We start from the raw sequence: 15,706 nt of genomic DNA, 5'->3' as shown, positions 1-15,706 counted from the left end.
ACATCTGAAACGTTAGCCATAAGAATCCCCACTACAACAACATTTGTATGATAGAAAATAGGAAAATGAATACAAGGTCCACATTATGGGCCAAGGTCATCAATCACCTGCACCAAAAATGTTTTACATTTTTATTTAAATAAATATTTACATAACAGCTTCGTATAAATCAAATTTCTTCTTCTTACACATCGCTCTAAAAGCAACTGATTTAACAAGGAGAAAATAAGGGGTGGATTACAATGATACTGTTAATCTGAAGAGAGGCAGGTTAATCTAAACCCCTCACTTTGATCACTGAGCAAATATCCCTGTTTTCAATCATAAAGGCTGAACCTGGTTGATATTTACCTTCACGCAAACGCCATTTAACACGAGAAACTTAAGAACTTGCTCATCTTTCATTATAACTCTTGTTATACTATGCATAAATCTACATGATAATTTGATATACATTATAATTCATTGTTACTAAGGAATAGGAGGATGATAATCTATACTACCGGAATAAAAAACAAACAAAAAAAAAAGAGCCAGATGCTACTTAGAGGAACATGTGGCTAAAAAGCAAAGAAAATAAATCAACATCTTAAGTCACACATTATTCATTCAGGCACAGACAAAGCTAAAGACAGCCCTGGTGAAATTTAAAGACTCCACTCATACAGTTGAGGCTATAACGCCCTGCTAAACGGTGTACAGTATATATGGCTCAGCTTGAAAGAAAAAGAACATTTCAAGCAAGGTGATCTCAGAAGATTAGAGCACACGAATAATGCCCAAGCTACAGTTCTAACCCACGTCTCCTCAAAGTGTTGAAATGGTTTCTGAAATACTACAATAAAAACAGGACAGTTAAATCAAAGTGTAGGAAACACAGCTTAACCCCTCAACAGAAATTGTGCAGTTGTGCCCTTTAGGGATTATCAACGTTGCTTAAAGACAACTGGAGACAATGGCAGCTTAATATACTTTACTAGAGGACACAGGTGTAAAAATAATAACTGACTGAGCAACAAACTCCCAAATAACTGTTTGTTTAATGCAGCAGGTTGATGTTACGCTTCACGAGGATTCAAAAGGAAAAAGAAAAATGAAATGCTGTTTTCTATTGCTGTCAGGTCATGCATGTAAACTCTATACTTCTAATAAAACCAATTGTATACTTAAAAATGTATAAAGAAAATACTCTTGTTCTTTAAAATACTATGCAGGGAGGGATTAAAGGGTGAAATAACATTTTTCAACAACACCTCGTTGTTTTCATCCTGAGATTTGAACCGATGTGTAACCCCTCCGAGGAGTTTTTTTTTTTTCTTTTCTTTTTTAAAAACACACATGAAGATTCAGTGTTTGGTGAGGATGTCCCACTGGTCGGTGAGCATCTCAGATGAATCCATCGTTGCCTTTCCCGAAGACCGTCATACTACATGGGTTTTGGGTTGGTACGAGCGTGTCCCGCTCACAAAGTTATAAACCAAAAACTGGGAAGTGCCGAAATAATGTGTGGCGAAGAGTTTCCCATCAGGAGTGGGGTCAGAGAACGCAATCTCGTCTTTGCTCAGGTATGAACCGTATATGAAATTATTCCTGTGCAGAAACACAAACACAATGCATTCATTATACTTTGCTTGTCGATTTGTGATCAAGATGAACTACTGGCGGGCTGCAGCAGTACTGACCGGAGGCACTCGAGCATGCGTGAGGCGATGCCCTGACGTCTCATCATGCTGACGACCCAGATGCGGCTGATGCCGCAGATGGCCGGCTCCGGCGTCGTGGAGCAGCACCAAGCTCTCTGACGTTCAAACATCAACTTCTCTCCCTCCGAACCCTCTGGCATAGGCTCTTCGATCACCCTGTACCCCTGTGAACATTCACAAGACTCGATAAACTTCAGAAAATAAAACTAACATTTGCTGTTGGTAGCGGGCGATCATGTGTTCATCTGTTATATTACATCAATTTTGTGCTGTCTAAATGCTACTTTAAAAATTGTTACATATAATAAAGGTTTATTTGCCTCCCACAGCACAGAATGGGGAATAAAAAGCAGTATTTTATTTATTATTTTTAAATTATTTTCAACATCTGTATCAGCCAAGAATTTCAGTTTATCCCGATTTTTATATAATAACCATTCACAAACATGTGCTCATCCTCATCTCTTACCTCTTGTATGTGCTCAGCTATCAGACATCCAGCCACTTTCTTGTCATTAGAGATAAACAGAAAGGTTTTGGTCTTTGAGGGACACTTGGTCTCCACCTGCTGGAAGCCAAGGTCATTGTCCACCATCTCCCGGATCTCCTCAACCTGAGGAACAGGTTATTGCACATCCAAGAATCTGCATGCTCATGTAAGATCATAAATATCGGCGCATATCTGGGGGTAGTTAAGGTTCGACTTCAACACATTTTTTTTCACAGGTTTGGTTTGATTGCTCGAAAGTTTATGTATGGATGTACATGAAATTATTACCAGATTAACTTTAGGATTCTATTTGAATCAGATCAAGACATTTTTGGAATATAGGGCAAAATTGGAGATTACAAGCAGAAAAACTGGTTGCTCCATTAGTGCGTGAACGTGGTAATAAAGAGGGTGCTGCACCAAAAACCTCCTTGCTATTACTGCGGTCACGGGCAAACTGCCACAGTCACCCATACCTTATATGGAAGACAGTGACTTGTCTGCAAACACTCACCAACTACTCTAAACTGCAGTTAAACTGTGTAGAGTGCGACACAAACCATTAACAGATAACATCCGCCTTCCAAGTAAAAGCTGCACCTTTTAAAGCGTGGTGGTTGCAGCAGTGATCACAACTTTGACTTTTGAAGGCGAACTTTTCTGTTTTCAGTTTGACTGCTGTTTACTGGTTAGTTAGCGATTTGCAGACAAGTTGTGCATCTTCCATGCAAACTTGGGGTGACCGCAGAGATCTGCTAGTGACCAAAGCAATTGCAAGGTTTTCAGTGCGGCACCCTCTTTGTGACCAATTTCACCCAGCAACAGCCAACAACCACTCACATTTTTATTATATTTATTGTTTGCTTACATTTGAGAGGGCTGTTGCAATTCCTGAAAGTCTGTAATTCAACTGCATCCTGATTGTTTCATGTTAAATCTGTCATATTGGAGGACAGAGCCATAAAATTATGAACACTGTGTATCTCTTGTAATTTTTTTTGTATTCAGGACCCAACTATAAATCCAAAATTAGCAAAGGCTAATGCAAACATACCTTCTTCAGAGCATATTTGGGATCATCTGGCAGGACAAGAATGATCTTGCCATCTGGAAACTCAGCTAAAATCCTCTCCTTTTTCCATCCCTGACAAAAACAAAAGAAAATAGTAGAAAGTGTTGATCTTTCAAATGTACTAAAAGTACTCATTCATTTGTGATACACAGTCCGTCCACATATTGCACAACTTTGGCAAATATGCACAAAACACTACAGTTAATAAATCTTCTTGCACGTTAACAGAATCGTTTGACGTAATCCAAATAAAATTACATTTTGAATTGAACTTTATTTACTGTCTCTCCTGCCAACAGAAATGTCACTGAGAGTAATGTTCTGCACAATCACCATTAAATCAAACTTGAACTGAGCAAACTGAACAACAGTTGTGCTGACCTACTTTACTGGAAGTGGGAAGTTATAAGAAAATATGCCCAATGGGCAATCTTAAGGAGGAATCCCATCAAATACCTGTAGTCTAATTTACGACAGTACAGCATACAGTGGAAGAGCCTAAAGACTCACTTGGTGTGGATGTACCTGCACTGCATTTTTAAATAAAAAACAAAACAAACTTGTGCATAGATGTGTGCGCGTTTATTGCCCTGATGAGCCAACACAGTGAGATTAAGCAAGACAAATAATAAGTGACTTCCTCTCACCACATATTTCACAGCGCTGATGAACTGGTTGTGAAACAGTAAATGCTGAGATTCGTCCTCGGGGTTGGCAGCAGAGTAGAGCATCCCACACACACTGCAGGCCACTGCTCCAAACTGTTTCTGTCCTGCATCCTGTGCGACAAAAAGCAAACAATAAGATCACTCTTTACTTCACTTCAGATACACAGGAATTCAATTTCACTTAGTTTCCAAAGTGACAAAGCACAGAAAGAACTCAACTTATGATCATATTTTCCAATGCAACAGTGCAAAATTTAAAGTGACGCAAGAGGAAATGATCTCATCCACTCACAGTAACCGTTTGGGTGCCATCTTTGTCAGCCTCCTTTAGCTTCTTGATCTCTTTTTGCAGGCAAGCATCGGAGAGAGGAGACCCACCATCCTGTGGCTTCACTGCTTTGCTGTGATGCAAACACACACACGCACATCGGGTTACTATAGGTTTCAGCCAATAAAAGGAAAAAACATGTCAAACAACTTTAGAAAAGCTTCTTACTATTGACAAGACTTTTCTGATGTCTGCTCTGCTGTCTTCACACTTTCTGCCTCACTCTCTGGAGAAGGATCAGCAGTAGTGGCTGTACAAAAATAAAGGATTCCACACAACAATACAATCATGTCCACACATTTAAGAGGGTTGTTGGCAAAATACTGAAAAAAACAACCTAAATCTAAATACATAATTTACTTAACATGTTAACAACAAAAAGAAACATTTAGCACTGCTCCTGGAAAGTCCATGCTTTGAAACATTAGTCAAAGATCCCACACTGGACTCGGTTGACAACATGTGCTGCGCTCGTGGTTAACTGATGAGAGAAGCTGAAATCTGAGGTGGAGAGAGAGTTTTATTAACGGCTCAGCCTCTCCCTTTGAAGGAACGTGACCTTGTGGGTAACCTGTGCGTAATACAGGTCCCGTGTTTGGGGATGCCGGTGACCCGAATGTGCGAGAAGTAGCACTGCCAGCACAAATCTGCAGGTACAGCTATACTATAATATTCAGAGGTCTGAATGTCAGTGTAACAGCCATCCAAACACTATGCATCATGCTTGTTGCCCTGTAAGCAGGCAGATAAGGACCATGTTCGTGCAGAAGACAAAGGAGCATTTTGAACTTTTGAACTCTGCAAACTCTGTAAGGAAGAATAAGCTGGATAAAGAGATGCTTCTTTTTAAATGGAGCACCATGAATTTCACTTCTTTGTTTCTTTTTACTTATTTATTTATTTTTGATTAAAGTGAAGCAGGAGCCAAGCTAATGTGTGTTGCCTGGCTCATTATTCTGACAAATTATCCGCGTTAAAGGCCAGATTCAAATCTGAGTGACAAAAATCCCACCTTGTTACAAAAGACTTTTAGTAGTGCACCTGTTTTATTCAGCTTTGGTGGCACCTGTACAAACAAATATAGTTTGAGACTATAAATCTCTGCCATAGCTGAAAATACCATCCAAACCATACATAAACTGACTCCCTGGATCCAGATTATCCCTGGCTTCCACCAATAAATTTTCAGGCAAATGTGTCATTGAGTTTTTGAGCAATTACACAGTGTGTCTGCCTGTCTGTGTGTGTTAACACACACACAGACAGGCAGACCATCTGAACTGGTGTTGGTGCGAGGTAAAGGGGAAATCTCAGTGAGTACTGCATTTAGTATCAGGACAACGTGATACAACAGACAGATACCTGTAGTATTATCTTTAACCTGCTGCGTGTCAGACACTTTTGCACTCTCTCCAGGTGTAGATGATGAAAGTGGATCAGCTGCATTCTGTGTATGAAAGAAAGACAATAAGTAACATATACAGTGTTTGTGACACAGATTGTGGAATAGCTTATTTCTGACTTACCTTGCACTTGTCATTTTCCTTACATGCTGAATCTGTGGGTCTCTGAGGCACTGAAGAGACACCAGCCTTAGAGGCAGCAGGTTTAGTCCCAGATGTGGCTGAAACAGCAGACTGAGCTGCTGTTGAACCAGACTGTTTCAGCTGTGTTACGCCTGCACTGGCACCGGCACCAGCAGTCTTTAGCTGGGGCGAAGCAGCAGGCTTGGACTGAGCTGGAGCTGAAACAGCTTTAGACTGTGGTGCAGTCAAGGCTGGAGACTTAAACTGAATGTTAGCTGAAGAAGCGGGCTTGGATGAAGCTGCTACAGTTGCAGCGGTGGCCTTGGACTGCGGAGTTGTTGGTTTTAACTGTGCAGGCTTTAACTGAGCTGTAGCTGCAAGAGAGGGCTTTGACTGACCTGAGATCTGTGCAGCAGGTGTGGTCTGAGCTTTGAATTTTGCCTGGTTGGCAAGTTGCGCTGTGACTGTGGGTTTTGACAGCAGTGTGGGTTTAGGCTGAGCCGAAGGGTTTGACTCGAGGCCGGGTTGTGTTGGCTGTGTGGGTTTCAGCTTTGCTGGAGCAACTGGTAACGGGTCATCATCCAGTTCAAAATCATCAGGAGAATACTTCGGCCTGGGTCTGTATGGCTTGTACTCAACTTCAGATTTCAGTTTCTGCGCATTAAGTCCGTTGGGCATGGGAGGTGGCACTGCTGGGAGAGTCCTCTTGGTCGCTGATCTTGTGACTTTTGGGGGAGGCTCTGGGGTAGCTGCTGCTTTAGAAGCCTGAGCCTTGCTTTGCCGGGTAGTTCTACGGTTTTCAGTATTAGGAGGTTCAGTTTTAGAGACTTCAGGTTTGGTCGTTTCAGTTTTAGGGGTTTCAGTTTTGGAGGTTTCAGTTTTTGTGGGTTGATTTTTGGAGGTTTCAGCTTTAGTGGGTTCAGTTTTAGAAGCTTCTGCTTTAGCCGGCTCAGCCTTAGGACCCTCCTGGGGAGCATCTGCCTTCGGTGCATCAGGTTTGCTGGATGTGGCGGGACTAGGTTGGGAGGTTTTTGCTGGACTGGCTGCAGGTGGAGGAGGTGTGGTACCAGGACTCATAGGAAACAGAGAGGTGGCAGAAAAAGGTGCTTGCCAATCCATGTCTGAGAACATCTGATTTGCTTGGTCAGACTTCAGTTTCTTCATACGTGCCCATGACATTTTCTCTCTCTGCAGTTCAACCTGTCTGAGTCTTTGATACCGAGTCAGCTTCTTTTTCTCGTGGGCCTTCAGTGGCACTGAAACCTGCGTGATGAAGAAACGTCTCTTTGGAGGATGGGCAACGGGTTTTGTTTCAGCTGAATCGGCAGAGTCGTCTGTCGAGGGCTGGGCAGCTGGTGCTTCAGAAGCAGAGGTCACTGAAGCAGGCGAGCATCCTTCTGGTCCAGCAGGAGTTGCAACATTGACCGTGTTGACATCTTGCGTGTTAACAGGCGGGCGTTCCTTCTTGCTGGCTTCACTCTTGGCTGCCGCCGCCGCTGCCGCTTGTTTTTCTTCTTCTATCCTCTTCAGAAGCATGCTATCCGTGGCGATGTCCTCTGCAATCTCCTGACACAGGGCTAAGAGATTCAGCTGCTGTCTGTTTGCACTCCTCTTAGCTGCTGCAGCCTTCTGTTCGGCCAGAGCTGCGAGGCGAGCTTTGGTTCTCGCTTGCGTGTTCATTTCTTGTTTCTTCGGTTTTTCTGGTACTTGAGCCATCTTTGCCTCTTCAGCCTTTTCAGCTGTGCTGTTTTGCTTCATGTTGGGCCCACTAGTGTCATCTTTGTTCTTCTCATTCACTTTTTCTTCAGGCTTTTTAGGAGGGCCTGCCTCAGCTGTTTCTTGCGGCTTTTCTATTATTGCAATGTCACTATCTTCATCATTCTCTTCCTCTGCCACTACAATCTCACGACCGATCTCGATATCCTGCAGAATCTGCACTTCTTGTAGGTCCAGACTGTCTTCCATCACCACTGCATTACAGTCTTCATTTGTGCTTTGAACATGGGAGTCCATCACCTTGACCTCTGAGGTATTAATGTCCATTATTTCAGATGATGGTTGCTGGTCAGAGGTTTGAATAACCTGAAAGTCTTCCTCAACAGGTGAAATGTTTGTTTCTGGCTCTACTACTTCACCTGAACTAGCTGCCACTTCAGGAAATACCGTTTGTTCAGAACCATTTAAAATCCTCTGACTTGCCGCCTCCTCCACCAACTCACTGTCTGGATTTACCTGCTCCGAAGGTGAGGCTGACAAACCTGATTCGGCCGCAGCTTGAGTGACGATATCAAAGTTAATTTCACTCTCTGGGACTGGCTCTAAAATCACATATTCCTCAGATGCACCATCTGGTACCTCAAATTCAGTGGTGGCTGTAGTTGTTGTTGTCGTTACCGTGATGTCTGCAGCCTCCTGAAAGCCAGCATCGTGCTGCACCTGCTCAGAAAACTCAGTGGCTCTAATGCACTCTGAAATGGTATTTCCTTCAACTTTTTCCTCAGCATCTTCTGATCCTCCATCTGTCACACTGATGCCACTGCTAGAGCTGATCAGTGCAACTTCTTTCACGTCCACAGTGGCGTTACTCTGCTCCAAGTGTGCAGGTACAGGACTCTCTGGCACACTTGTTTGTACTTCCATTTCAGCCCCTGCTTGGCTGTCTGGCACACTAATTTCTTCCTTAACAATTTCATTTTGCAGCTGCATGCCACCAATTTCGGTGTCGTCTTCATTAGTGCAATAGTCTGATGCGTCAGCTTCCATCTGCTGAGTCTCTGTGCACTGTATGTCCAATATGGAAACACCATCGTGCTTCTCTGCTGCCGCTGTAGACACATCCCGATCATCATTACTCTCTGGGCTACTAATGGGCTCGTACACTATCTGGTCTTCATGAGGCTCAACCGCTGACTGATTAACCATCTCAATCTGCTCCTCTGATGGCTGAATTATAACATCGCTGTTGTCTGTTCGACTGCAAACTAAAACAATTTCTTCACTGCTTTCGGCTCCTTCTCCTTCACCAACAGATCTGTCAGCCTTGACCTCATTAAACACTTGACTCACCATTTCCTCTTCTAATACACAATCTTCCCTTTCTATTGATCCACTTGTTACATCCATGTCAGCAGGAGGCTCTCTCTGTCTGTCATCTTCCAAATGAGCAACAGGAAGGGGTTTCTGAATTTCTGATAAGGCTGTAGCGTCTTCATTCATTTCCTCAGTCACACTGCTTTGCTGTTCTGCTAGATAAGGACCCTCCTCTGGAGCTGCAGTAGCTTCTAAAACATTAACACATTCAGAAGCAGGTTCTTCCTCATCTTTGCTCTCACAGATCGCAGACCTTAGATCTTTGTCATCCTGATTTTGATTATTTTGCACTTCCATGTCAGGTCTTTCTTCTCGTGATTCTGTTGTCTGCACGTTCATTTCTCCTTGACTCTCAATAGCTCTTGAACATTCCTCATGCTCCTCGCCATCCTTTTCTTTGATCTCTGTCTCCGTCAATTCTCTGTCCACTTCACTGTCTGCAGTGAGTTCACTGACCTCGTGACCCTTCTGATTTTGTCTTTTTGTTGGGTAAAAAATCTTGTCTAGTGCTTCTGCTGTCTGTATCTCCATTTCTGTGGGACTCTCAGTAACATTGACACATTCAGCATTTGTCTTGTTGTCCTTTTCTTCACTCTCAGTATTAATGAAATATTTTCCTTCTTCGGTGTCTGTATTGAGCTCAGTGACCAGCTCATTTTGTGTTTCTGACACATCTTTTAGATCAGAATCCTCCTCCGGTGTTTCTGTTGTCTGCACTTCCAGGTTTCTTTGATTCTCAGTAGAAATGACACACTCGGCCTTAACCTTGTCATCCTCCTCTTCACTCTGAGTATTAAAGTCTTTCTCTACTGTAGTATCTATAGTCAGTTCACTGACCTCCTGACCTCTCTGGCATTGGTTATTTGTTGGCTCAGACGCCTCCTTTGGTGCTTCTGTTGTCTGCATTTCCACTGGACTCTCAGCAGCAGTGACACAATCTGTTTTGTTGGAGTCATGTGTAGGATTCCTTAAACCTTTGTGGACTTCTGTAGATATGTCTCGCATTGATTCAGTGGGTTCCTGGCTCTTCTGGCTGTGTGTTTCAACCACAGGTGCTGAAGTAGAAATATCTGACGTCAGCGTATCCTGCTCTTTGTTTTCATTCTCTGTGACAGCCATGGGCTGTATATCTGTGCTCTGTTCACAGAAATCCTCGCTCGTCTGATTTTGCATTTCCACTGCAGGTATGTTAGAGACTTCCTCCGATGCAGCTGCAGACTCCATATTGACTTCATTTAGACTTTTCTCCCTTTGTATTTCCACTGAAATCTCTGCTTCAGAAATCTCTGTTGTCAATTTGGCTAGCTCTTCCATTTTGTTTTCTCTCTCTGGGACAGTGGCAGACGGTGTATATAAACCCTCTCTGTATTCACTGATAGCCTGACTCTTTTGGTTATGCGTTTCTGCTGCAGGTGGGTTATAAACCTCTCCTGATGTTGTGGTCTCCATCTCCACTTCACACAGACTTTTCTCGCTTTGCCCTTCCACTGAAATCTCTGCTTCAGAAATCTCTGATATTGATGGAGCCTGTTTTTCCATTTCAGTTTCATTCTCTGCAAAATTGATGGACTGCATTTGTATGTCTGTATTATGTTCACAGACATCCTGGCTCTTTATTTCCACTGCAGGTATGCTAGAACCCTCCTCTGATGTTTTCTGCTCCACATCCACTTCGTTTGGACTTTTAACCCTTTGGATCTCCTCAGAGACATCTTTAGGGGATGCTGGTGTTGAAGTTTGCAGTGTCTCTTCATTCTCTGGAATAGTCACTGTATACATATCCCTGCTATATTCGCTGATATCCTTGCTTTTCTGACTTTGTATTTCCACTGCAGGTATGTTAGAAACCTCATCTGATGTTGTAGACTCCATATCCACTTCACTCTGAATTTTCTCACTTTGCATTTCCACTGAAGGGACCACTGCAGAAATCTCTGGTGTGGTTTTAGCCTGCTTTTCTTTTTTGTTTTCATTTTCCTTAACAGACACAGGCTCTGTATGTATGCCTGTGCTATGATCACAGACATCCTGACTCTTCTGGCTTTCTGTTTCCTCTGCAGATGTGTTAGAAAGCTCCCCTGATGTTGTTGCTGTCTTCATCTCCACTTCATTTTGACTCTTCTCACTTTGTATTTCCACTGTAGAGGGTAGTCCAGTAATCTCTACTGTTGATTTAGGCTGCTCTTCTACTTTGTTTTCATTCTCTCTCACAGACTCTGTGTAAATTCTGTCTGTACGATGTGCACCAACATCCTGAGTCAGAGGGTTTTGTATTTGAGCTGCAGCTATGTTAGAAACCTCCTCTGATGTTGTTGCAGTCTCCATCTCCACTGCTTCCAGACTTTTCTCACTGTACATTTCCTCTGAAGGAGCTGCTTCAGAAATCTCTGCACTCGGTGTGGCACATTTAAAGTTTATAGTGTCATCATTCTGCACTGACTTTTCAATCATTTGGTCTTCTTTAATCTCTTTAGAGATGTCATCTGTATTATGTTCACCGACCTCCTGGTTTATCTGACTCTGTATTCCCACTCCAGGTGGAATTTCAGAACTCGTCTCTGACGTGGTCTGTATCTCCACTTCCGCTTGGCTTTTCTGCATTTCCACTGAAGTGGCAGGATATGAAACCTCCATTGTTAATTTTGTCTGCATTTCCCCTTTGATTTGACTCTCTGGCAGAGTTACAGATTGCACATTTTCCTTGTCATTTTCAACCTTACAATCCCCATGAAATTCAGCAGTGACAGGTTCACTGTCCACCTGGCTCACCTGGTCATCCATTTGTTCAATATTACAGACCTCGACTGATGTGGTTTCAACCTGTACATCCTCTGGTGTTTGCATTTGATTCTCCACAGCCACAACACATTCAGCATCTTCACTGCGCCCACAGTTTGCAGCCCACAGATCTTTCTGAACTTTGTCACTCATGGCTTCACCATCTGGCCTCTCTTGGCTTCGTACTTCCACTTTAGCTGCTGGATTAGAAAACTCCACTGCTGTCATGCCCTGTGTTTCTATTTTGTTTGGGCTCTCTGATCTACCAGCACATTCAAAGGATTTAATGTTTTCAGATTTATCATCCATATCATGAACCTCGGGGGATTTGGCTGTGATAGCTTCACAGACTTCCTGGGTCTCATGAATTTGCACTTCTGTATTAGAAAATTCCAAAGTCACTACTGTCTGTGTTTCTATCTTGTTCTGACTGTCAGCTCCACTACCACATCCAAAGCTCACAGCGTGCATCTCTTCCATAATTTTACAGTTTTCTTCCACATGATCCTCATGAATGCTTGTTGATATGTCTGCGGTAGCTTCAGGAACATCCCACTTTTCCTGTTTTTGTGTTTCTACTGTAGAAATCTCTGATGCTGCTGCAGTCTGTATATCCATGTTGATTTCGCTGTTTGGTGCAGTGACACACGGCATGCTTATGTCTTTTTCTGTGCTCTTAGAATCTTCTTTAACTCCATCAGGCTTTTCTGCAATGTTGTCAGAAAGTCTGTGGTTCTCCTGATTTTGCAGATCTACGCTAGGTGCTGTCTGATCCTCTGGAACTGTGAAACATTCGGAAAGCACTTCTCTTTGAACAGCCTCACAATCAAGTGTCAATATTTCAGTGCAGCTGTCAGTTATCACAGAGCCATGGCTCAGCTGTACCTCGACCAAACCTCCAGGACAAGAAACGGCCTGAGTCGACTGGAAGTCAACTCCTTTTCTGTCACTTTCTTCAAGCTTTTCCTCAGACCCTTTGACCGATGTTTCCACATCAACACATGAGTCGGTGACTGCATCCGGCACGTCATCCTGCACGTCTACAAGATTTGATTCCCCTTCGGAAGCAGCTACAGTTCTGATAATGAGGTCTGCTTGAGTTTTATCAGTCTGATTCTGTGAAATACTACTTTCCATAAGATGCTGTTCTGGTGCAGGGTTTGTTTCCTTACTGTGGCTGGCAGCTACTCTGGCTGCTTCAGTTGATCTCTCAGTAGTGCACTGAATCTTCAGTTTATTCCCTTCCGAAACAAACTCTGTGGTCTCATTTGTCTTAGTCTCAGTTTTCAGACTTTCTGATCTGCAAGACTTTTCTTCATTTTTACAGTTTGGATTCACCTCTCCAATAACTGAATTTAGTGTTTCCGCTGTTAACGTTAGTGTTTTATCATCTAAATCCCTTTGAACAGATTCTTCCTCATCGTTCTTTTCAGCCTCAGATATGACGAGGTCTAAAATGTCTCTTGGTGATGCTGGTGTTTCATTATCTATGACCTTTTGACTTTCTACTTTTTGTGATTCCTTATGTTTACTTTTGTCATCTGAGGACTCAAATTCTATGCCTGTTACAGAGACCTCCTGTGTTTCATTAGCTGATATTTCTGGTCTCTCTTGCGCAGTAAAAGATTCTGCAGATTCTTGTATAATGTTCTCATTAGCCTCACCTGTACTTTGAAGACACGGTGAATCTGTGAATCTACCATAATTGTGGTCCATCTGTATGTGGTCCTTAGGTGAAGAGGGTAAACCTTGACTTGTCTCCTCTGGGTTAGAAGGCAACTCCTCCGCCTTGCGCTTGGCTTTGACGCGGTTTGAGTATTTTCGGATGCAGCGAGCCTTGTCTTCATCATCCCTTTCTCTGAAGAAGTCAACCTTACTTCCGTCACTACTGAACTCATCCTCAGACTCCGTGGAGGCCGTTCGCTTCAGGGAGGCTTTGGAGTTCACTCTCTGTGAGGGAGCTTCTCCACAGGAGGCACTTGTGGCTTTCAGGACCTTGGCTATTTTGACAGGCGGGTCAGAGGAGGTTTTGCTGGAATCCTTCGGAGGCGAGCTCTGTTTGGGTGACTTGGCTGGTTTATTTCCCCCTTCCGCTGAAGCGGACAGTTTTTTCTTAGCCCGTGGAGCTGCTGTCTTTTCCCTCATATTCCCTGTTTTGTGGGACTGATTATTGGTCGCTGGTACAGTTTTGGATGGCACGTCTCCATCCTCATCCAACTTCCTCATCTTGGGCTGGGAGTCTGGAGGGGCTGATCCTCTCTTTGGGGCCGGCATTCTGTAAAAACATTTCACAAAAACACGATGAAGCTGGGGTGAGGACTTGCAAGCAAAATAATCATGTAGTTGCAATGAAATTCACATTTTTCCCAACATCATGCAGTTTCTCTATAAAATGGGAAGCCATCCTTTCTTACAAATGCAGGTTTTAACATGGTAAATCCATTCAGAGGAAAAAGTTAATCATAAGCAAATGCATCAACTATTACCTTTCTTCTATGAGCAATGAGACTGGCTAACGTTTAACATAAACAGTGATAAATCGCAAACTAGGAGGCTAACGAGTCACACAATGTACGATCTTCTTTCACGCACTAATTCGCCATCTATACGGCTTATTTTACTGGCTGTCTGACATCTGGCAGGTATTGCTGTCACTCGGAGTTCAGCAGAGACTCAGAAATGGCCAGATAGCTAGCTGAGAGTGGCTAGCGTGCTAGCTGGAAGTCCACAGTGATGGGAGCTAACGGCTAACAGCTAGCAGCAGCAGCCAACTCGCAACAAATGAGCGAACCGAGCCTCGCTGCTCCAAGTCAGCCTAAAGAGCAGCGGGACACGCCGAGCGCACCCCCCTAACCGCAGTCATCACGATACTAAAGTCCGCGAATAGGTAAAGCACGGCATTCGTCCATGAAACTCACTTTGATGTTTTCTTTTTCAACAACAGCTGTTTTTTCTTTTTTTTTTTTTCTCCCCGTGAATAAAAATTAACTGTACTTCCGGAGGGAAACGGCGGATGTGACGTAGGAGCGCTCTCTGCGCATTCAAAATCAAGATTTGTAGTTTTTTGATGGAGAAAATATAATAACCTATTTAAAGAAAACAGTGTAAATACTATAATTAAGTTTTTTTTTAATTTGGAAAATTTCATATCCAAAATTTTCAAGAATTCAATCACATATTGTTTCTAATTGATACTGATAATTACTTTTTAATTACCTTTTTAAATTACTTTTACAAACTTTAACTATGTATATTTAAATAAGATAGCATTCGCTGTAAAATGACAGTGTAGATCTAGAGGAAGCATATGATAGGGTGCCAAGCGAGGAATGTGGATGATTTTAAATATCTGGGGTCAACTATCCAGAGCAATGGCACATGAGAGGTGAAGACGAGAGTGCAGGCAAGGTGGAGTGTGTGGAGACAAATGACAGGGGTGATTTGTGAAACTCAAGAAGAGATGAGAAACAAAGTAATTGAAATCTATCAGTCTGGAAAGGGTTACAAAAACCATTTCAAAAGGTAGCAGCTAGGGTGAAATGGAAGGTTTACAGGATGGTCGTGAGACCTGCTATGATGTATGGTTTGGAGACGGGGACACAGACAAAAATACAGGAGGCTGAAATAGAGGTGGCAGAGCTGAAGATGCTCAGATTTTTGTTGAGAGTGACCAGAATGGACAAGATTAGAAATGCATATATCAGAGGCTCAGATTGAGTAGGTGTGGAGTCAGTTAGAGAGACAAAACTGTGATAGTTTGGACATGTGCAGAGGAGGAATGGTGGATATACTGGACAAAGCATGTTGAAGATGGAGCTGCCAGGCAGGAAGAAGACTACAGAGGAGGTTCCGTGGATGTAGTGAAAGTGGACATACAGAGGGTTGGTGTGCCAGAGGAGGATGCTAGTGATGGAGTGAGATGGAGGCAGATGATCCACTGTGGCAACCCCTAAAAGGAAGAAGGTAACCTGTCAATAATGTAGCTTTTCTTTAAAACACAGACACACACACACATATTTATGCAATCCTATTTTTTGACAATTGTTGGCAT

At 43.0% G+C, this 15,706-nt stretch overlaps 1 protein-coding gene across 3 annotated transcripts; it reads right to left on the bottom strand.

The window, feature by feature from the left end:
• Positions 1-117: 117 nt before the first annotated feature.
• Positions 118-14,649, bottom strand: LOC115799267 (protein MLP1 homolog). 3 transcript variants are annotated; one of them, XM_030756331.1, is made up of 10 exons: positions 14,574-14,649; positions 5,788-13,930; positions 5,624-5,708; positions 4,430-4,511; positions 4,226-4,334; positions 3,913-4,044; positions 3,248-3,337; positions 2,173-2,316; positions 1,683-1,867; positions 118-1,590 (listed from the first exon to the last, which is right to left on the bottom strand). In XM_030756331.1, exons 2-10 carry the CDS (start codon positions 13,927-13,929, stop codon positions 1,422-1,424), a joined length of 9,138 nt encoding a protein of 3,045 aa, XP_030612191.1. In that variant the 5' UTR covers position 13,930; positions 14,574-14,649; the 3' UTR covers positions 118-1,421. The 3 variants fall into 3 exon arrangements, 2 of the variants coding, with proteins under 2 accessions (XP_030612191.1, XP_030612192.1); XR_004021546.1 differs by lacking the exons at positions 118-1,590; positions 1,683-1,867 and adding an exon at positions 3,062-3,130 and having other exon boundaries at positions 2,191-2,316; XM_030756332.1 differs by lacking the exons at positions 118-1,590; positions 1,683-1,867 and having other exon boundaries at positions 2,202-2,385.
• Positions 14,650-15,706: the final 1,057 nt, after the last annotated feature.

This window comes from Archocentrus centrarchus, chromosome 20 (assembly GCF_007364275.1).
Source record: "Archocentrus centrarchus isolate MPI-CPG fArcCen1 chromosome 20, fArcCen1, whole genome shotgun sequence".
Taxonomy (NCBI): Eukaryota; Metazoa; Chordata; class Actinopteri; order Cichliformes; family Cichlidae; genus Archocentrus; species Archocentrus centrarchus.
This window is presented reverse-complemented; position numbering and strand designations above follow the sequence as displayed.